This window comes from Phragmites australis, chromosome 1 (assembly GCF_958298935.1).
Source record: "Phragmites australis chromosome 1, lpPhrAust1.1, whole genome shotgun sequence".
In the NCBI taxonomy this organism is placed as follows: Eukaryota; Viridiplantae; Streptophyta; class Magnoliopsida; order Poales; family Poaceae; genus Phragmites; species Phragmites australis.
This window is the reverse complement of record NC_084921.1, coordinates 26,648,097-26,671,777: the sequence shown is the minus strand read 5'-3', so window position 1 is coordinate 26,671,777 and position 23,681 is coordinate 26,648,097. Positions and strand designations below refer to the sequence as shown.

The 23,681-nt window shown below is 43.6% G+C and overlaps 1 protein-coding gene and 1 pseudogene across 1 annotated transcript; one reads left to right on the top strand and one right to left on the bottom strand.

Annotated features, from left to right (window-relative positions):
- Window positions 1-19,558: 19,558 nt before the first annotated feature.
- Window positions 19,559-20,936, bottom strand: LOC133888440 (bZIP transcription factor 44-like). The gene has a single exon (XM_062328685.1). It carries the CDS (start codon window positions 20,165-20,167, stop codon window positions 19,769-19,771), a length of 399 nt encoding a protein of 132 aa, XP_062184669.1. The 5' UTR covers window positions 20,168-20,936; the 3' UTR covers window positions 19,559-19,768.
- Window positions 20,937-21,987: 1,051 nt separating this feature from the next.
- LOC133883713 (momilactone A synthase-like) lies at window positions 21,988-23,389 on the top strand (annotated as a pseudogene).
- Window positions 23,390-23,681: the final 292 nt, after the last annotated feature.

Sequence of the window (23,681 nt, the reverse complement as noted above, 5' to 3'; positions counted from 1 at the left end):
AAAGTTGAGCTGTTGGAGCAATGACTATTTGGCGAGGTTGAGGCTATAAATACCAACCCACTCAGTCTTTTGAAGTTGCTGGAGTCCAGAGAAGTTCGTATACACTTGAGAAGATATTCAAGCCATTAAAGTGCTAAAAGTGTTCATCCAAGGCAATTAGCACACCATTAGGGAATAATTAGTGCTATTAGGCCTAGAGAGAAGTGTTGCTAGGTGCTGCAACCTAGATGGTGAATCAAGGAGTGATCCAACCGTGTACCGAGAGGTATGCCAATGCCTTGGAGTCTTTATGACTCACTGGTAACTTGTTGACCCTCCGACTAGGTGTGGAGCAGCGGTAAGAAGCGTGTACGGGGACGCAGAGACCCTTGCCTTGGTGGTTCAGGTTCTAAAGTGATGATGGCGCACAAGTGAATGGAAAATGAGGTTAGTGGTGAGACCTCGCCTTAGTGGCTTGGTGGCTCATCATGCTTGAGGTCTTGTCTTGGTGACTTGGTAGCTCAAGAGCCATAACTGGAAGATACTTGGTGACTGGGAGCATATACTTTGTGGAGCTCCAACATGGACTAGGGGTGGATTGTGTGCCACCGATACCACGGGATAAAAAATCTCTTATGCCGAGTTTGTTCTCTATCTTATTTACAATTCCGCATTTACATACTTGCAATTGTCTTGCTAGAGTAGGTTGCAGTCCTCTTGAGCGGTAGAGTAGACACACTAGATAAACCTGGAGCGCATTTAGATAGAAATTGAGATAAGTTTATCTTGTGAAGTTTTTGGAGCCAATTAGGTTATGTGTTTAAGTGTTATAATTCACTCCCCTCTTAGGACATTATTGTTCCTCACAATTGGTATCAAAGTCTCGTGCTCTTGATAGGCTTAACATCCTAGAGTTGTGATGTCCGGGCTTCGGATAGATACCCATAGCGCTCCACCTTTGGAGAGCACTAATTTCTCCCGATGAAAAATTCTAATGACTTGTTATTTGCAAGCTAAAGGTTTAGATATTTGGAGAGTCACCGAGAAAGGGATGAGGCACCACCTCACAAACAAAGAAAAACAATTAGATGCATTGGCAAAGAATATCCTTTTATCAACTTTATGCATTGATGCATTTAATCGTGTTTATTCTCTCACCAATACACATGATATTTGGACTAGTGTCATTGAAATACATGAAGGCACAAAGGATGTGCGAAATAAGAAATATCATGTTCTTGTTACTAAGCTCAATAGCATTAAACAATTTGCTCATGAAAGTGCTATTGATATGTATTCACATTTGAATATTCTTGTCAATGAAATCAATGAGCTAGGTTTAACACAAGTTGAAGATGCTCAAGTGGTGAGAATAATATTTCAAGATCTTCTTCCGAAGTACAAATTGATTGTCTCCATCATCTACAACAAGCACGACCTGAGAAGGATGACTCCAAGACAAAATTTAGGAAAGATCACCGCCCATGAGATGACCATATACATGAGGGTTGAAGCTTCTACCTCATCTAACACCAATAACCTTGCTCTCACAAGCAAGCAAGTTCAATGCCAACACATGAAGGCAAGGATGAGGAGACAAGAGCAAGAGTCAAGCTCAAGTGAAGATGATGGTGATCAAGAGGAAGAAAGCTATAAAGAGGATGATCAAAGAACATCAAGCGATGAAGAAATTGATCTCAAGATGGCCAAGCTCATGTTACAAGTAGAGAAGAACATCAAGAGGATCAATACCAAGATTGATCATCCAATCTCCTTGACAGATTTGGTCAAAACAATTAATCATATCAAGAAAGAGAAGAAACCAAGAACAAGAGGGAGACAAGAGGAAGAAGCAAAGCATTCGCAAGCATAGAAAGATGGGTGAGTGAAGATGAAGATTCAAGCTCAAGTGATGAGAACCTCACCATGCACTCCTCCAAGAGAAGCCCTTCCTCAAGGTTATCATCACGCAAGTCGTCATCGCATAAGTCATCACACAAGTGCCTTATGGTCAAAGGTATGGAAAATAATGTAAGTCATGATGAATCCGATGAGAATTCACCCTCTCAAGAAGAACTTCTTGAATGATCAATGAGCAACAAAGGGGTTAAAGAAACAATCAAAAGAGCATAAAAAGTTCAATGCACTTAATGACATTCATGCTACCTTTGTTTCTAATTATAAACAATTATTGAGCAAATTCAATTTGGTAAACAAGGAACATGAAGAGCTTAAGGCTAAATTTGAATGTATTGAATCTCAAACTAAGGTCCCTTTGAAGTAATCTATCTCACTCTTTAATTTCAAGCCTAAGGTAGATGCTTTCACTTCTTGTGAGGATTTAATTGATGTATCTAGCTCACCCCTTTGCAATGAGATATGTATTGAGAATGTTTTTGTAGAATCATCTAATGAACTCATTAAATAAGAGAATGATTAGCTCAAGAGAGAAGTGAAGAAGCTCAAGGAAGACTTGGCAAGATTAAAGGGCAAATGATATATCCAACCTCTTCAAAATAATCGTGATAGCATGGTGAAGAAGCTTGTGGAGGGGTCCACCGTGGCATACTTCAAGTGTCATCAAGAAGGTCACAAGTATTTCCAATTCAAGCAAGTCAAGATAGAGATCAAGGAGAAAAAGAAGATCATGAACCTCTCCAATAAGACCTTCAACATCTACACCAAGCCAAACTACAAGACCAAGACAAAGAGCAACCACTACAAGCTCAAGAAGAAGAACAATGGAAAAATGGTTGCACAAATGGTTAGGAGAAATGATCGGGGGTGGAACCAACCCATTTGGGTACCAAAGGAAGTTATCACCAACATGAAGGGGCATCAATCGGTTTGGGTTCCAAAGAAGACTTGAGATCCACAAGTCGGCTCGGGAATTTAGAGACTTGACTCACAAGATGAAGTGAAGGTTCAAGCAAAGAAGCCAAGTGTACAAGATTAGTCGTATTAATAAAGATCATAATCGTCATATACTCAAATTCTCATCCAAAGGTAAACAAGGCAAATGTACTAGATGCTAAATCGTCTAAATTGATGAATTCACTTGCCTTGTCTAGGATTGCATGCTCTCAATTCAATTTATTACAATGTCTAGTATAGATTTTTCATATGGTAGGCTGCTTGTGTTTCTCTCTTTCTTATGAGTAACCTACATACTTTATTAGTTATAGGTTCCTTACATGGCACTAGTTCTACAGTTAGTATTATTTACGTGCCCTGAACCAATCTATAGGATAAATCCACATTATTATCAATAAAAAGTGCATATCTCTCACAAGTATTCAACACTTGTATGCACATATTTAGGGAGAGTATATCATATGGGTTGTGATCTTGAGACTAACATGTGTTTCAAGTAATATCTTTTGAAGTCTCATGGAATGATCAAAAGTCTCCGGAGGTATGCAATGCTTAAAGGCTTCAATTGGTATAGTTACCAATCCATTTGTTCATTTAAGCTACCCCCATGCATGATATAGCTTAAACTTTCTTTTTCTACTTATCATCCAGTTGTGCATATATTGCTACATTCCTACAAGTGATATTCACAAATGGATCTTATTACATATATGCACACATATATGAGAGTTTAGATTATATCATGTGAGTTTCATGAATTATGATCCTTGTTTATCTTTTTCAATTGATATTCATGCCTCTTATCCTTACAATTGGTATATCTATTAAATTGGTATTATTTCATATGGATCATGATTTATAAAGCTCTCTTCAATGTGCTCTAACGCTCTTCCTCGAGTTCAACATGTGTTTGTAGCCTTTTTGAGATTGTTGACAAAGGGAAAGAAGTTTGACGATCAAAGCAAGAGGTATGCCTAGTGGAGAACAAATAAGATGCCAAGATTCACAAAGGGGGACTCATCTACATTTGGTATCAGAAGTATGAAATGGAGAAGCTCTTGCATGGATTGATCAAGGGAGATAGTGACAATGGAGAGAGGGGAGCCACAACAAAAGAAAGACTAAGTGGTAAGAACATGCTCCAAGTAATGTGGTAAGGTTTTGTTATATTTACAATTGGTATCATTTGTTATTTACCACTTGGTTTGGTTGTGTTGTAATCAATCACCAAAAAGGGGAGATTGTAGCGAAAATGGTCCTATTAGGCTATAATTATGATTTTAGTGATTAATGACAACATAGTCATTGGGACTAACATGTTTGTAAAGAATATATGTAAGTAGGTCTCATGGATGCAATACATCAAGATGCCACCATACACTAGGACAAAACTTGGTTGATTAGAAAAGTCCTAAGAAAAATGTACTCACCGGATGGTCCGGTACTGGAAGAATTGAACGCACTGTTGCTTTGTGTCCAGAGGTAGCCTTACCTCAATGGATGGTCCAGTGTCAAATGTGCAAGTGGAGCATTGTTGACAAAGGGGATGATGCAGATGGCTTCACTGGATGGTCCGGTGATCACCGGAGGATCACACTGAACTAATTCTTATAGAGAAAAATCTAAGCACAGAAGAATGAAGATCAACTCACCAGAAGGTCCAGTGCCTATGTTGAACACACCAGATGCTTCATACCAGAGTATTTCGTGCAGAAGTGTTTCCAAGAGTTGAAGATCGAAGAATACCTCTCCGGATGGTCTAGTGATCAATGTTGTGAGCACTGGAGGCTCACACCGGAGCATTTAACAAAGTGTGTGAAAAATCCTGAGAACATGAAGCTATACACACCAAAAGATCCGGTGATCAGAAGATCAATACATTGGACAGTTAAACAGTGAAGAAGTTGGCATGGTCAGGCTCAAGTACAGACACTGGATAGTCCGGTGATGGAGATGAAGTATACACCATACAATCCGGTGTTCAGAAGTGGTTCTGAGTGGGTTCTAACAGCTAGTTTCTGAGGTTGTACACACCGGATGGTCCAATGCTTGTACTACTGTTGTCACCGAATCATCTGGTGTTCACAGTAAAGTTGAGCTGTTGGAGCAATGGCTAGTTGGTGAGTTTGAGGCTATAAATACCCACCCACTCAGTCATTTGAAGGTGCTGGAGTCCAGAGAAGTCCATATACACTTGAGAAGACATCCAAGCCATCAAAATGCTAAAAGTTTTCATCCAAGGTAATTAGCACACCATTATAGAGTGATTAGTGCTATTAGGTCTACAGAGAAGTGTTGCTAGGTACTGCAACCTAGAGAGTGGATCAAGGAGTGATCCAATCGTGTACCAAGAGGTACACCAGTGCCTTGTAGTCTTTATGACTCGCCGGTAACTTGTCGACCCTCTGACTTGGTGTGGAGCAGTGGCAAGAAGCGTGTACAGGGACGTGAAGACCCTTGCCTTAGTAGCTCAAGCTCTGAAGTGATGACAACGCACAAGTGACCGGAAAAGAGGTTAGTGGTGAGATCTCGCCTTGGTGACTTGGTGGCTCATCGTGCTAGAGGCCTTGTATTGGTGACTTGGTAGCTCAAGAGCCATGAGTGAAAGAGACTTGGCGACTAGAAGCATATTCTTTATGGAGCTCCAATGTTGACTAGAGGTGGATTGTGTGCCACTGATACCACCAGATATAAAATCTCTTGCCCTGAGTATGTCTCTCTATCTTATTTACGTTTTTGCATTTACATACTTGCAATTTACCTTGCTAGAGTAGGTTTCAATCGTCTTAAGCGGTAGAGTAGACACTAGATAAACCTAGAGCACATGTAGATATAAATTGAGATATGTTTATCTTGTGAAGTTTCTGGAACCAATTAGGTTGTGTTTTTAAGTGTCCTAATTCACCCCCTCTTAGGACGTCACCATTCCTCACAGCTAGAACTTTGTTCAGAGAAGATTGGATGTGTCAAAATTTTCATCATCGAGAAAAAGATGAGATTATGGAACTTTGTTCTTTCATAAGAAGAGTGGACAAAATAGGAACAAACATGCATGTCATAATAGGTCGACTTGAATGCATCTTCTTATTCCATCATTCATGTTCCATTTCATGGAAAGATGACATGCCATGATACTTTATGTTTTGTTGAGTTCTGCTTTGGTCTCTAGTTTGATGGTTGTACGTGCTAAAAATACGGTAAATTTTTTCATGGAAATATGATATACCATGAAGCCATGAATGATATTTGGTGCTTGGTCGTATGAACGTAGTCACAGATAGCATCCAGGTGTAGATCAAGAATCTGATTCATGACTGAGAACAGGATCAGTTTGAGTTCGATTTCCTCTAATCAGGAGGGGTATGTACCATAGATGTCACCATTCAAAATACTATTTAAGGATTTGGCGGTCCTCTGTGTTTCAGAAAGGAAGCTTAGAACTCTTATGTTCCTTTTTCTTGTGTAGGTGGTCCAAAGAAGTTTATGAAAAAACTTGTTGGGGAATGGTCTCACAGGCCCCTTCGGCTATCAGGTGAAAGACCTCCACAGATGCCATGAACTAACAAGGCTTACAGTTATCGTGGATCTGTCGTATTGCAGGAATCCTTCGGCAAGCCGAAGGGACCCTTCAGACTCTACACACCACAAAGACGATTCTGATAACTAGAGCGAGCAAAGCCTTCATCAGGCCTTCGGAGCATAGCTGAAGGGCTTCACTCGTCGCTGTGAGGGAGTCGCTTGGAGGGACGCCGAAGGTGCGGCCGAGCGGAGACCCTCGGAAATCCAAGCGAAGGGTGACCTAAGTCAAACACAAAGATGGAGAAAAGGGCGAAGGCATGGTTGAAGGGAGGATCATATGTGGTGAGCGAAGACCACGAAGGGAAGGATTGTAAATAATTTAGATGTACTTAGGAAAGTACCTTAGTACCCTCGAATATGCCAAGCATGTGGCAGTTGGAGATATAATCTCATAAACTGTAACAGGGAGTGGTTAAGTACAGTCTATAAATAGGGTGTCACTATAACTGACCGGATAGGTGACCTTAATATCAATGAACAGTTCCCCACTTTGTGTGTTTTCATCTATCCTTTGAATCACTTCGGGGTTCTGAAGGCCTGCCACTTTGTTCGGTTACGCAAGTTTCTAACAATTTGTGCCATCCGTGGGATCGAACCCATTACAAAGCTATGCTACCCGAAAAGAAGTTGAAGGGCATCGATACATCAGCAATGCAGCTTCTGAGGGGGGGGGGCACAACTACGACTACCCCTCTGGCCATGGCAGAGCGGGTAAATGCTTTGATTGAGCCAGTCGAAGCAGGCCAAGAAGAACAAATTATTGTGGCCATGCTATCCATTGAGGATAATCAAGTTCACAAAGCCCAACTCATCAAGAGGATGCAAAATGCTTCAATGCGAAGGGTAGAGGCCAGGCTTCATGCTTGATTTGAAGCTTCACAAGTAGTGAAGGAAAAGACCCCTCATTTCGAAGACCATGAAGAATTCAAACATTTTCAAGTCTATGAAGACAACAAAGAAGAAGAAACTGAAGAAGAAAGAACTATGTGGCTAGAGGCCAAAGACATAGAAAAGCGAATAGCACAAAATAAGTGCACGCTAGAGAGCCTGGCAGTAAGCCGGAGGGCGGCTGAATACCGTCGCTGAGCTAACGAAGCTAGAAGAATGTTGGAACATTTCCAAGGCCAAATTAGTGAGCTGCAGCATGAGGGTGAGGAGAAACGACACCTAATCACCCCTTCATTAGCATTTGCAACAAGGCATGCACAGGATCTTTGGCCCAAGTAATGTTCAGGTGACCTGGTCTCCCCCTCTCTTCGGGTTTGCAGAACCAGCCATGGCCTTCTGGTTTTAAAATTCTGAAAGTGGTATTGTTTGATGGAGAATCAGACCTGAGAGAATTTTTCATGAGCTTCGAGGCAGCAGTTGAATCTACTGGTGGAGATGACATGATACTGGTGAAGGCCTTCGTGTTAGCAGTAAAAGGAATAGCAAAATCTTGGCACTCTGCCTTATCTCCAGGGTCGATATATTCCTAGGAGCAATTGTGCGATGCCCTATCTGTAATTTCCAAGGCAAATGAGCGAAAAAGGTCACAACCGGAGACCTCTTTGCACTCAAGCAGCAACCAATGAAGCCACTCAAAGACTACATGTGCCATTTTGTACATATGCGCTGTCAGGCGAAGGGCATGAGTGAGGACCTTTGGGAGATCTTTGGAAACCTCTGAAGAGTGGGTTTAAAGATGAATCCAGAAAAGTGTGCATTCGGTGTCCACTCCGGCAGGTTGTTAGGATTTTTGGTGTCGAAAAGGGGCATCGAAGTAAATCTGGAAAAGATACAAGCAATACTTGATATGAGGCCTCCATAGAATAGGAAAGAGGCATAACAGTTGGCTGGAAGATTGGTAGCCCTAGGCCAATTTGTTGCCAGGTCAGCTGAGCGAAGCCTACCCTTCTTCAAAACTAGCAAAGGTCTGACCCATTCAGGTGGAGCGCAGAGCAGCAGAATGCTTTTGATTAGTTGAAAAAAATACTTGACGAAGCTCACGATGTTGACTAGCCCAAATCTAAAGGCCGAGTTGTTGCTATATATTGCAGCTTCCCCATTGGCGGGAAGCGCAATGCTTGTGAAGGAGACGCTAGTCAATGAAAAGTTGCAATAGTTTTTGTTATATTATGTCTCGAAGGCATTGGTGGGACCGAAGAGATTATATTTTGAGATGGAAAAAATAGCATACAAAGTAGTGATGGCCTCACAAAAGCTTCGTTACTATTTCACTGCACACAAGGTAACGGTACCAACCTCCTTCCCTCTTCGGGACATGTTTGAAAATGGTGAAGCTACAAGAAGAATTGGAAAATGGGCCATGGACATAGCACCGTTTACACTTTCCTTCATCGCGCAGCTGGCAATAAAATCTCAAGCCTTTGCAAAAGTTTTTGCAGATTGGACACTGCAGGCCAAAGCCCAAAAAAGTACAATTAGACCCAGTATGGATATTGTATTGTGACGGAGCTTGAGGGGCTTCTAGTGCTGGCGCCGCAACAGTTGTACCTTCGCTTTTGGGCATAAAACTATGATACACAACTAGAATCCATTTTCGGTCAACAAACAATGTTGCAGAATACGAAGCAGTACTCCTCGGCCTTCGTAAGGCACGAGCTCCTGGCACCCGAAGGGTGCTAGTCAAGAAAGATTCCCAGTTAGTCGCAGGCCAAATTGACAAAACTTTCCAAGCGAAGGAGCGAGAACTGGCTAAGTATAGGGCAGCCATGCAAAGCATAGAAAAATATTTCTTGGATTTCACTATCAAGAGCATCTCAAGAAATGACAATTCCAAAGCCGATGACCTCACAAAAGCTACGGCACAACAACTGGATGCCTCTAGATGTATTCTATCAAAATTTGAATATACCAGTAGTCGAAGCCTCGCAGCAGGCGGCCTGTTATGTCAACATAGTTGAGAGAAAAGATTGGTGATCTTCCATAATGGCCTACCTTCGGGGTCATTATGAACCTGAAAACCAGGTAGATGCAAAGGGTTTGGATCAAAGAGCTAGAAACTACAAAATTGTCAGGGCCGATTTGTACAAGATGGGAGTTTGTGCACCGATGCTTTGATCCATATCCCAGATAAAAGGATAAAGCATGCTCAAACAAATACACGAAGGGTTGTGTGGCTCGCACATCGGCACTCAAGCGCTTGTCAGAAAAGTATTCATGCAAGGATTCTATTGGCCGAAGGTCATCTCTGATGTGGAGTCCACAGTTCGAAGCTAAGTGAAGTGCCAGTACATGGCCAAAAACTCTAACAGACCTTCATCAACTTTATAGCTCATCCCACTGATTTGGCCCTTGGCTCAGTGGGGCATTGACATCATAGGATAGTTGCCAGTACCTTCGGGAAACCTTCATTATGCTATGGTGGTAGTTGAGTACTTCTCCAAATGGGTGGAGGTAGTTTCATTGGTGAAGATCACGTCAAGAAATGTCCAAAAGTTTTTGTGGCAAAACATCATATGTCGCTTCGGCGTTCCGTGTGAAGTAACAGTTGACAGTATAACTCAATTTGACAGCAAAGGCTTCAAGCAGTTTTGTAAAGACATGGGTATCAAGGTTCGTTTCACCTCGATATACCATTCTTAGTCAAATGGGGCCATGGAGAGGGTGAATGGCAACGTCTTGGCTAGCATGGCAAGGCAGCTACAATGTATTTCGAAGGAAAAGTGGGTCGAGGAGTTATCGAAGGTACTGTGGTCAATCAGGACAATGGCAACCAGACCGAAGGGATTCATGCCATTCCGCTTGCTTCTCGATGAAGGGGCTATGACTCCAGAAGAATGTAAAAACAAATTGTTTTGTCTCACGGCTGAGGTAGCTCAGAGCAAAGAGCTAGTATCAAAAGATGCACTGGAAGAAATCTGAGCGCATGTCGTTGAAAATTTGTCAAAGTACCAAGAGGAAACAAAAAAGTGGAGAGATAAGCTGGTGTCTCCGAAGGAGTTCAATCCGAGGGACCTTGTGCTCCGAAGGCTCCCTAATGCTTCGACTGTGGGAAAGCTATGAAGCAAGTGGGATGGACCTTTTCTGGTAAAAAAAAGTTCAAAGAGGCCTAGGTCATATCACTTGGCTACTCTCAAAGGAGAAGAGCTTCAGCATACATGGAATGTGGACAACCTCCGCAAATATTATGTGTAATCGAAGACGTCAGAAGAGGGGGCTTCGTATTAATGGGTGAAGCACTTGCAGTAAATTTACATTTAATCAATTTTAAAATTTGCATTTGAATTAAAGCATTGTACAGGTACGGTACTCTTTTCCTCACAGGGGAACCCCTCTTCGGGGCATGAGGTTTTTAACAAGGCAGCCACCTTTGTAAACCCTCATGATTATATGAAATTACCCCCAAAAAAGCATGTGCTTTGATGGATTTAGGCATGATTCATCATCGAAGTGATGCAAGCCTTTGCTTGAAGGATGCATACCAATCGATGAAATCAACGAATTAACAAGGCTTCCAGTTATCATGGATCTGTTGTATTGCAGTAACCCTTCGACAAGCCGAAGGGACCCTTCGGACTCTACGCGCCATAGAGATGGTTCTGACAGCTAGAACAAGTGAAGCCTTCATCGGGCCTTTGGAGCACAATTGAAGGACTTCGCTCGACGTCGTGAGGGAGACGCTCAGAGGGACGCCGAAGGTGCGACCGAGGTGGAGACCCTCGGAAATCCAAGCGAAGGGTGACCTAAATCCAACACGAAGAAGGAGGAAAGGGTGAAGGTATGTTAGAAGGGAGGATCATAAGTGGCGACCGAAGGACACAAAGGGCAGGATTGTAAATAATCTGGATACACTTAGGAAAGTAACTTAGTACCCTCGAATATGCTGATCATGCGGTAGTTAGAGGGGTAATCTCGCAAACTGTAACAGAGAGTGGTTGAGTACGTAAATAGGACGTCACTGTAACTGACAAGACAAGTGACCTTAATATCAGTGAATAGTTCCCCACTTTGTGTGTTTCCACCTAGCATTCGGATCACGTCGAGGTTCCAAAAACCCACCACTTTATTCGGCTATGCAAGTTTCCAACAAAACCATATACAGAAAAGGTACTCTCCTTAATTAAACTTTTTTTTTAAACGGAAAAACTGGCAGGAGGTCTGCCAGGCTTTCTATTAAAAGAGAAGGAGAAAAAGTACAGGCCCAAGCTAAAAAAAAAGTACAACGCTCAGCTATAAGCTAGGGATAATGTTTGCAAGTCTCTTTGCTCCTGTCAGACACCATGCTCTTGCTTTCTCCTTTATTTTTGCGAAAAGCGCATGGGTCGTCATCTGCTTTCGTTGGAAAGTTCTAGCATTGTGCTCCGTCCAAAGCTCCCAACATATTAGCATGATAACTGATCGTAGTGCCTTCATAGGCGCTGCTTGTGTGAATCCAATTTCAGTCCACCATTCCAGAATCGATTGGTGCGCCTCCCTCCTTAATTAAACGTGGGAACACCTGCACTGTGCTTTTACTCCGCTATAAGATTAATCATCAGTGGCACATATTGAAAGCATGACCGCGTCGTGGGTGCAATGGACTCTGATCTCACCATTTTCTTTGAGTAAGATTACATTTTGCCTTGTAACACAGTCACACAGATCATAATCCACAAGTAATAAAGCCGTGTACTTCTTGGCTATCCTATCACGGTAAAGATCGTTGGGTACATCATCAGCTCCAGGCCTAAAAAGAATTCTGACAGCAACCACTGAAACCCCGCATATTCCCTTCGCTTAGGACAAAATTTCATCTTGATGCCAAAGGAACTCCATCGATCAGCATTGTAATGCCGCACTGTTTCCATTATATATGTCAATCTGCCTTGAAAATTTACCTTGAGATGCAGAGTCCAAATATTTGGTGGTATCAGGATCACATCCCATGAACAACATATACACCTATTTTGCTGATTTTGAACCTTGGCCTTCAAGAAAGCAATTGTGAATTGTGTCTTACCCATTGGCGGTAAAAAATGTTTGAACCATGGACTTCCGCAAATATTAGCTAGAATATGGTCCTTTGTTCATATTGGATAACTATCAGATCAATTTTCCTTCTTAGTTCTTCTGTTGGTAAGCACAACAAGCTTTAATTCTTTTTTAACAAACAAAAAACCTGGTGAACATCAACAAAATCATACCTACATAGTTGTCACACTCATTTAATGGACTTTGACATCAGGATGCAAAAGATTTAGGTATTATGATCTTTATTTACAATCATAATAAAAGGTGTGCACGCTGAGTTGCCCAATCATAGCACAGTTTCTATTAGATGTCATACCAAAAGGTGTAATGGTTTTATCTATTTGCAATATTCACTACTACAGAACCAGCTATAAATAGCGCCTCATCACTGCCAATTATACAAGAACCGACAGTAAAAACGTATCACTGCCGGTTCTTAACCTCCCACGCTCGAATCATAGTAAAATTGCTAAGAACCGACATTAATACAGACTGTCAGTGCGGGTTTGTAATAAAAACTGATACTGATAGTATTAGTGCCGGTTTTTAATACAAATCGACGTTGATTCCTAGCCTGGACCCGAAATTTCAATGGAATACAATTTTAGCTTACCCGTCTTGCGTCCGCTCAGCTCGGTCTCGACCTTATCCTCACGCGCTCAGTCTCTCCCCCATCTCTCCCTCTTCTCTACGACCACTATCCCGATCCAAATCTCCCCACGTCCAGTGGGATCCAGAGCCGAGGACGCCAAGACCTCGGAGATCCTATCCTCGGACCACGCCTCCTACGCCCGCCTCCTAGTGCCGCGTTCGACGGGATCCAGATCCAGGACCTCGTCCACGCCGGTGCGTGCCACGTCGTCGTCATCGACATCCCACCCATCAGCTTCATCCCCTCGCAGCGCACCTTGTAGGGTGGCCTCGAGCGCAGATGCTCTCGATCCGGCCCCTCGCCGACACAATTGATCGGATTGTTGCTCAGGTTAGTTGATCATCTTGATTTGCTCAAGTTTCAGCTCTCCTCCATGCACAACTTGTGCTCTCGAGTGTCTCTCTCTCTGGAGTTGATGGGTGTGATTTCGTTGGGTGTGGGGTTTTGTAGGGATCTTCGCGTCGCTGGCGGCGCTCATGTTCAATTGCGTCAACAAGGATGGCGGAGGGATCCAGGGCGGAGTTGTGTGATTGAATAGATTCATTGGGCTGATGTTGAATCAATTTGTGTGATGTTGAATCATTTTTTGTGATGTTGAATTAGTTTGTGTGATTGAATCGATTCATTGTATATGTTGAATTAAGTAGCGGCACTGATAGTCTGGAAATGGTAATAGTGCGGGATGGGCGACCGGTACTGATAAGGTGCAATTTATGAAGTACCGGTTTCAAAATCGGCACTGATGAGATTTTGAAACCGGCACTGATAAGATGTTCTAGTGTAGTAATTTTACTAATCAGGAACCATGTATTGTAAATTACCATACGTGCTTGCGTCATGGATTCGTCATTGAGTAATTTAACTTTACCCCCTGTGACAATCAACCATTCCTAAAGATGGAGGATGGAGCCACTTAAGTTGTATTAACTGCTCTCTCGTACTACATGATATGAAATATTTGGAACAAGGCTGACGAAACACAAGTTTATTACCATCAGTTGAAAAACAACATACTGTAAATCATCCGGTTTTTTATTTTTTTGACACATTGTTATCAACCTCATAAAGTGAAAATATACTATTTGTAGTTCATCCTGTGATTTCTCGTAGGAACCTAGTTATGGTGGACCAACTTAGGATGAATTGAAGCAATCTATCATAGCATGCTATAAATTCATTAAAAATCTAACGTATGCAATTAACGGTCCGTACAAAGTGATTGACAGTTGCAAGCCGATTCAATGTAGTGGTTGCATCATGCATGTCAGGCTAATATTGCATATAGATTTTTATTTTATGTTAAATGACTGTGGTAGTATATCATCTAGCTCTACTCAAGTTTTAGCTATTTGCAAGGTTTTTAATATTTAGATACCTCTGAATTCACTCTTTGTAGTATGCATTGCCACACATGATTTTCCTTGGAAGTTACCAGCAAATCAGTCTGTCACATACTTTGTTTCTCAATGCAGGTAAAAAATTACACACTTAGAAAATTATGGCGGCCTCAGATGTGTGAGCTGCCCCTGCAGAGTCTTTAGCCATGTAAACATCCAGATCAAATCGTTTGCTAGCAAGATGACTGGTATTAAAATTTAAAAACAGAGCGGTGGCTGTTGTTTTCATGTGCTGTGTGATAGATCCATCTTGCCAGCACTATGTCAAATTGATTAATATTGTTCGCAAGATATGCTGGGAATCTTAGAGGGGCCTTTCAGTTTTTCAATGTGAACCTAACAGATCTGCTCAGGACATTCATCTGGGTGTGACGCATTCTGGTTCTAGCTGCTACCTGATTTGAGATGATCAAATTGTTAAAACCAAGGGCGATTCCTTTATTATATAGGATCGGACCTTTTTACATCTCTTTGAATGTCTCTAGATATTTCACTGACAAGTGGGTCCGAAGTTTGGACCCGCCATGTCTAGGAATTGCATGAAAAATCGCAGCAAGAACAATGATGTGTGAAGTTGCGATGTATGATTACTTTATAACCCACAAAGTTTGAATATTCAAATGAATTGGCACCGATCAAAGTTCAAACAGCACGAGCCACTAACCGACAATCAAACGCTATTCTAGTTTCTATGCTTGTCGCACTCGTACACTTGTCGTCAAATAAACTCAGACCTACTAAGACAACAACGAGTTCATTTTTCTAATAAAGGGAAAATCTTGGAGAATTATCAACAGCAATCAACACATAAATCTTGGAAAAATTACATGCAGCTGATCAAATATGAGAAGACATAGAACCCAAGAGGCAGACGACGGAGGACTGGAGGAGGACAGTGGGTGTTATCATAAACATGGGGGTAAAAGTAGGACAGCAGCAGAGTGATATCTCTTACAGCGAGAAGCATAAAAAAGGTTCGTGGAAGAGCATGAATAAAATTTTATAGAAGCAGCAACAGAGTTTGTAGCAGCCACCTATTGTATGATAAACAATTTGTTAGAAATAAGGGTGATTTCTTGATTATATATGATTGAAATTTTTTACAGATCTTTAGACGTCTCTAGATATCTTACAAAGAGCATCATCTCCAGCAGACTAGCCAAATTTCATCCTTCATATTTTCATTTAGCTATTCACTCTAAAAGATTCTCTATCTATATTGTCGGAGGGTGAACTCCTATCGCAGGGATCTGGAGGGACCCCTTTTTTAGATTCGGCTGGGGATAATTCTGAATATGTTTGCGGGAGAAATAAATGGATGTAAATGCGATAGCAGGTGGGATGGAATAATCTAATGCAGAAGGAAGTAGATGCACTGGAGGTTTTTAGACAGGTTCGGGCCGCACTGGGCGTAATACCCTACTTCTGTGTGGATGCTATGAATGCCCTGAGAATGTCTCTCAGGAATGTTGTTGGTTACAAGAATGTTTGTCTATCCTAGAGCTTCGGGCTCCTTGTTCTTCGGTGGTCTCAGCTTCTGTGTTTATACTGAGGTGTTCTTCTGTCTTCGCTCTGGACTCTTCAGCCTCTGATAATGTGTATCCGAACCTTTTAGCCTCTGAGAGTCCTCTGAATCCCCCTCTTGTCCGTGCCCACCGGCTCTCTTAAATACCCGCTGGCGGTAGCGTGCCCCGAAAAGGAGGGCACGAGTTCCAAGGCGCCATAAATGGAAAAGCGATCATTATGGGATGCTGCGCGAAGTGACGGGGGTTGAAACCCCCCCCCCCCCCCCCCCGCCTTGTCTCGGTCGTCATGATGGCATTGGCAATGGGCGCCGTGGAGAGGGCCCACGGGGCAGCCACCGAGCGGCCCGGCGTGCCCGCCCAGTCTTGTTCGTCTGACACAGCAGGGCGGCAGGCGGGGCGCCTCGAGCCTTGCGATGCTATCCCGAGGCGTGCCGGATGACGCGGGATGGGACCCGTGCATTAAATGTCCCCACGCCCTTCTGCCAGGATGTGGCAGGGACTGATACCGAGCGTGGCAGGAGCAGTTGGAGGTGACAGGCCACGCGCCCTTTTAAATGTGATATCGGGCCTTGCACAGACTGACACCTCATCGCTAGACCCCTGTGGGAGCCACCGACGAAGGACTTCTTGGGCCGTCGGGGAACCAAGTGCTCAGGGGTCACTGTTCATATCCCCGAGCACTCTCTCCTGGAAACACCCTCTCTTGGCCCTCGAGGAACCGAGTGCTCGGGGGCCACTGTTCACGGCCCCGAGCACTCTCTCTGGAATTGACTGTTCGAATCCTCGGGGAACCGAGTGCTTGGGGGTCGTGGTTCGCAACCCCGAGCACTCTCTCCCAGAACTACCTTCCTTGGGTCCTCGGGGTACTTAGGTGCTCAGAGGCCACTGTTCATGACCCCGAGCACTCTCTTCCCGGCACTTGGTCTTCACAGATCATCGGGGAACTCGGGTATTCGGGGACCACTGTTCGTGGTCCCGAGCACCCCTCCCGGGACTTAGTTTTCTCATACCTCGCGGAGATGAACCCCGCGAGAAGGCGCCATGTGGCAGATTGCTGGTCCGGCCTCGGGATTCGAAGACCCCTGGTTCCTGATTCACCGACACATATTTATATACATTCCAGCAGACTAGCTAAATCTCACTCCCTATATCTCATTTATCTATACTTTATTCGTAACGACTAGTTTTTTCAAACAACTATTTTTTTGAAATGACTAATTTTTTGCAACAGTTGTTTCTTGCAATGCATGTGGATAGGTGGCAGAGGAATTTGCAATACGTATGCTTATGTGGTAACAGAATCTACCGCAATGTAACCGTAATTATGATCTCGTCACAAGTATGGTAATCGGAGTTACATTTTGCCACAGGCATGGTAACCGGAGTTACGATCCCACCACAAAAGCAGTTACGATTCCACCATAGACATGATAACCAGAGTTACGATCTCGCTACAGGTATGGTAACTGGAGTTAAGATCCCACTACAAAAGCAGTTATAATCCCGCTATAGTCATGATAACCGGAGTTAAGATCCCAACACAGATATGGTAACTAGAGTTACGATCCTACAACAGGCATCGAAAACGGAGTTACGATCCCACCACAAAAGTAGTTAAATTTGAGAAATTTTTATTTAAAATTTGTAAGAGATTTTTAGTTGAAAATAGTTTAAAATAGGTTCTCTATTATTTATTCTATGAGCACAAATATCGATGTGATTTTAGAAGTTCTATAAAGTCATCTTTTGAATTTATGAAAGAGGAGAGAAAAATAGAGTTTTGAAGCAAAAGCCAGCTGGCTTCTCTCTCGTCTCTCTACAGGAGTCACTACATAAATTTGAAGAGCGGGGAGGCGAACATCAAGTTTGGCCAGTGAGTGGAGCCGGATGGCGATGCTACAGGGATGGTCAGCTATTTGGCTCTTCTGCTGGAGCCGTGTTTTTTGATCTTCTAATCAATTTTAATGATAGTGAACTGGATAGTTTTGTGCTTAAGATTTTCTAACATGTGGGGCCGATGTTTGGACCTGCCATGTCAGGATTACACGAAAAATCACAGCACAGCACAACTTTGTGAAGAATCGCCCACATGTTTGGGCCCGCAGAGTTTGAATATTCAATTGAATTGGCAGTTGGCACCCATCAAACTTCAAATAGGAGTGTACTCTTTTTCACTAACCGATAGCCAAACGCCATTGTAGTCTCTATGCTTGTCCCTAGTCGGACACTTGTCGCCAAATAAGCTCAAAGTCGCAAACTAACTAAGACCCAAACGAGTTCATATTTCTTTTTGAAAAGGAAATTTAACTTGTCTTCTTGTCCCTAGTCGAAACACTTGCCGCCAAATGTTAAGCTCAGAATATCAAACTAAGACCAAAACATTCGATTTTCATATCAACATTCACTTTAATATCTCAGTTCCCATGTTGAGAGAAGTTGAATATAATCCAGGCAGAGAAGAAATGATCGAAGTAGCAAGCCAGACACCTGCCACAAGCATTGCATTCACCTTAATTTTGCGGAATTCTTAAAAGCTAAGTATGGAAGGACGGCAGGAGGCTTTTGTTTTTGGGGTCCCTTTGTGTTTGTGGCTGTAACTAAAGCGTCACCGAGCCGGTCCATCCCTAATTTCTTTCTCCCCTTCGCAAATGATTTCCAAAGATCTCATCGCTGCGCCACCAATCATAAAAAAGAATCTCTCACACAGCCACAGATTTAAGCACGCAACTGGTTCCTCACTCGTGCAGATCACTTCCTTGCATTTTCAAGCTTTTTTTAGCCTCAACACTGGATATCAGTAGCATCTGATCGTATGTATATATATATATATATATATATATATATATATATATATATCACATTTTACATATGTATATCTATACATTTAAGACATACTCGTTACATCTACAACATATCCTCACACATATCTGCTAATGAGATTTATAAAACCTTTAATTCTATAAACAATGAGCAAGTCGCTCTCTCATTATAGATCATAGGCGCTGAGACCATCCGAAATACTATTTTTAGAAACCAGCCCCGATGATCCCGGACGCGGGTGGGCGTGAGCAAACAACAATGTTCACCACTGGGCTATCGCTCGCTCTCTATTTTCAAGCTTTCTTCTGGCCTTAGATTCCTTCGTGTCAGTGGTCAGTTCACAAGTAATACAGTACCAGACATGACATGTGGGCCATGTCATTTGTCTGGTGTCACATGCCATAGGGTGTTATAGCTGTGGCCAAACATTCGCACCGTAACTTTTGTGACACTCGTGACAGAAAGAGACATATGGACAAAGTGTCATGGCTAAAGTACAACACATATTGATTAATTAGTATGAATAACATTCTTGTAAGATGTTCACTATCGATCAGTTGCTGGACGATGTGTTCAACACCTTATACAGAGTTCGAGCCTTCGATGGTCCACTTGTCAGTAAGTGTAACGAAATTCATATACAAATTTATAATACGAATGGACCTTGGTGGTCCTACCGAACACATAGATGTGAAATTTTAGAAGCCACCTGTCCGGGCCATAGACTGTAATCAAGAATCTTGTAACAAATCCTTTGGACACGGTGACGAAATTAATCAATCAATTTGTGGCCATCCATCCATCTTTTTCGCGGAATTAGTTCTGTTCTCATCATCACAGAGAAAAATAGTTGCAAGTGTGAATGACTTGACAGAAGCAAACCCGAACACATAGCTAGGTTCATGGCAGCATAAACACAAAGCAACTTGAGCTACTATTACAGCTTAAATGGCAATGGCTTGTTCATGACACGATCTAGTAGACTGCTAGTAGTAGTTGTAGTTGTAGCTGTAGTTGTAGGCGGCGGCCTCGTCCATGCACTGGATGAGGTCGTTGAAGGTCTGCAGCCACGCGTGGAGCTCGAGCATCCGGGAGCGCAGCAGGTCGTTCTCAGCCTGCACGGCGGCGCACCGGCGCGCGGCGTCGTGCTCGGCCGAGGCCATGGCGCTGTTCTGGGCACGCAGCGCGGCCACCTGCGCCGTCAACTCGTCCAGCTGCCGCTGCTTGCGCGCGCGGGACCGCTGCGCGGACAGCCGGTTCGACTCCTTCTGCTTCCGCTTCCTCTCTGCCGTCACCGCCGCCGCTAGCTGAGGCTCACAGGCCCCCTCGGACCCGGTCGACGGCGACGTGGTCACAGTAGACGACACTACGACGGGAGATGCCATGTTCGTTTGATATGTCACCACTTAATTGCCTGGTTAATCACTTTCTTTCTCGCTTGATTTAACTAACAATTCTCAATCAACAGCAATCGATCAGCACGTAAGTCCTGAACAAATCACGTGCAGCCGGCTACTTATGAGAAGACGTAGAACCAGTAGAGGAAGACGACGGACAAGGACTGGACGAGGACGGGGGTTGTTATCATAAACACGAGGGATAGAAGTAGAGCAGCAGCAGAGTGATCTCTCTTACGACGAGAAGCATCAAAAGGTTCGTTGCATAAGCATGGACCGAAGTCACAGAAGCAACAAAGCAAAGATTTGGGCAGGGTTTTCCCTTAAACAAGCAAGGTGTTCTAACTGGAATCTGGACAGAGCCTCCCCCTGACCAATCAAGAATTCCAGGTGAAAATTTCGGACCTATATAGCAAGGTTTCTCGGCTGGAAATTTCGGCAGAGTGACGCTCTAAACAGCAAGGTTTCTTGCCAAAAATTTCGGCAGAGTGACAGCTGTACTGAACAACAAGGTTTGTTGTAAAAAAAAATCCGCCAGAGTCTTGCTCTGATCAGCAAGATTTCTGGACCAAAATTCCGGCAGAGTCTTGTCCGGACAAACACTAGCTAGAGCCTCTACGACGAGGAAGAGAAGCTTCCAGACAGAATCTCCAAGGCACAGGGAACTAAAGGTAGGTAGGTGAGGGGAGATGCCAACTGCAGTCTGCAGCAGCAGAACAGCATATGCAGCTGCAAGAAACTACAGAGGGGAGTAGGGAGACGGGGAAAAGGGAATTGGGGCTTCGAAGGGGGGCGCAATTTATAATAGCCGAGGAGGTGCCTTGGGGGGCTTGGTTTGCTTAGGCGTTAAGTGCGGTGGGGATGGTGGAGGAGAAAGCGATGACGGGAAAGCAATGCAGAGAAAAAAAAAGCAGGGTTAGGTGTCTGCTCTGCTGCCGATTCCATGTTTCCATTTTATAACCAGGGTTAAGAATGTAATTTGGTTCAACTATCTCAGTTGCACGGTTAACGAATGCGACGAAAACCGCTCGAAATATACGCTTTTCGATCGATTTGGTCTGGTTCGCATTTAGAAACCGAGCGTTTTTCAATTAAATTTAAATTCAAAATTTGATTGAATTTGATCAAATTCTCTGGTTTTTGAATAATGCGATGGGTTCGGTTTTTGGTTCTCCATCGAATTTGTTAACCCTGCTTAGTTGCCAGTTTTAGTTTTCTCAAAAAAATATGAAGTTGCCGGCTTTGTTGCTTGGGCTAGTTAGCTCCGTTACAGCGCAAAGGTGCGATTTGAGAAATACCATCGTCAACTAGGATCACAAAAAAGTGTCATTGAGCAAGAGGTACTGACAGAGGAGCCGATGTCAGCGGCAAAGGGGATTGCAGCATATTAGCAATCCCAATCTCAATCTTGGATTACATGTGTACCCATTTCACTTTCTTGAAATTAGCAATCCCATTCTCAACGGGGTACGCAGATCTAGCTCCAAGAAACTCTTCCGTTGGGGGTTACCTCTAGAGTTATGTAGATTTCGGAGTGCTACGAGCATTCATTCAGCATTCAATTAGAACATAATGTTACTATCACCAATGTGCTTCCTCATAGGCCTATATGTACTTGATTAATACTTGATCTATATGTACAAGGCCTATTTACAACTATATCTTCATCTCCTTAGATCCATCGACTCCCAAATTTTTTATATCTATGCAGTCGTCTAATGTCAGTGGTAAATGTGACAAAAATCCTGCCTTTTCTCTCGTGTGATTATGCAGGTTGAACATTTTTTTGCTTGTTTTTGGTACTCAGTATGTCCACATCCTGCAATATTCTTTGCTTGCCCAAACTTTCCTTGGAGTTCCGTGCATTCAAGGTTACTTTAGAAGCAATATAAAAATCCCTTACTGCACGAACCGCTAAAGGTCCATTTGATTTTAGCTTTACATTGTGAAAAACTGTTTTTAAAAACTGAAGCTAAAAATACAAGTAGATGGTATCGTCTATTTTTTAAAATCTAACCTTATTTTTACCATAATTTATAAGTTATCTTCTATCAACTGTTTACAGATTGTAACTATAGGAAAAATAAAAACGCCTACACAAATCTACTATAATTACTAACCAATACCATTCATCGTATGGACTGAACCGTTTTTTTTTTTCTACTGATCTCCTGCCAGTTCGCAACCCCTCCCAATCTCCTCCCAGGCGGCTGCCCCTCCCGATCTCCTCCAGCCGCCAAACCATTTTTTTTTCTACTGATCTCCTCCCACTTGGCAACCCCTCCCAATCTCCTCCCAGGCGGCTGACCCTCCCGATCTCCTCTAGCCGCCCGGCTCTCCCCGACGCCGCCCCCTCCCAGGTGATGATCAAATCTCGGCCACCGCCGCTCTGGTCGCGAACCACTTCTCCACGTCCTCGAATTCCAAAAAATTTCAGTTCTCCCCTTGTTGCCAATGCATGAGTGTTCTGTTGCAGTGAAAAGATTTGATCTTGAAATGGATTGCGTGGCTGCAGGTTGGCTGGGAAGGTGGCCATGATAACCGGCACCGTCAAGGCGACCGCGATAGAGTTCGTCAAGAATGGCGCCGGCCGCTCCATCGCTGCGGAGCTCGGCCCGGGGGCGAGCTACACCTGTTGCGATGTCACGGACGAGGCGAAGGTTGCTGCGGCCGTGGACCACGCCGTGGAGCTCCACGGCCGCCTTGACGTGCTCTACAACAACGCTGGCGTGAGCGGTTCGATGGCCCCGGTCCCGCTGGGCGCCTTCGACATGGCGGAGTTCGACCGCGTGATGGCGGTCAACGCGCGGGCCATGGTCGCGTGCGTGAAGAACGGCGCGCTCGTGATGGTGCCTCGCCATAGCAGGTGCATCCTGTGCATGGCCAGCGTCACGGGGTGACGGGGATGCATGCAGGGCGGTGGGATGCCCCACACGTACAACGTCTCCAAAGGCGACCGTGATCAGGCTGGTGCGGTCGGTGGCGGGGGAGCTGGCGAGCCACGGCGTGTGGGTGAACTCCATCTCTCCCTACGGCATCGCGACGCTGTTCGGGATGGGCGTCGTGGCGCATATGTTCCCTGGCATGGGGGAGGAGGAGCGGAGGCGCCTGATCGAGGAGGGCCTGAGCGAGCTGCTTGGTACTGTGCTGGAGGCGGAGGACGCGGCGACGACGGCCGTGTACCTGGCTTATGATGATTATGAGATATGAATACTTTTTATGATAATACTTTGTTTGCTATGAGAGGTTAGATTGATGATTAATGTTGTAATATTTACTCCTTTAGACAATTTTTATTACGAAAATTTGTATTTCATCTTGCTACAAGTTCAAAATCCTGTAGTTACAAATACATATATACCACACAGCTCAATTACCGTATAATTAGGACCAATTATGAAAAATAATGTAAGAAAATATTAAATAAATATAAATATACACTCAAAAAATTAAGTATTACAGATATTACGCAATCCAAGTAAACATCTAACCTATCCTAAAA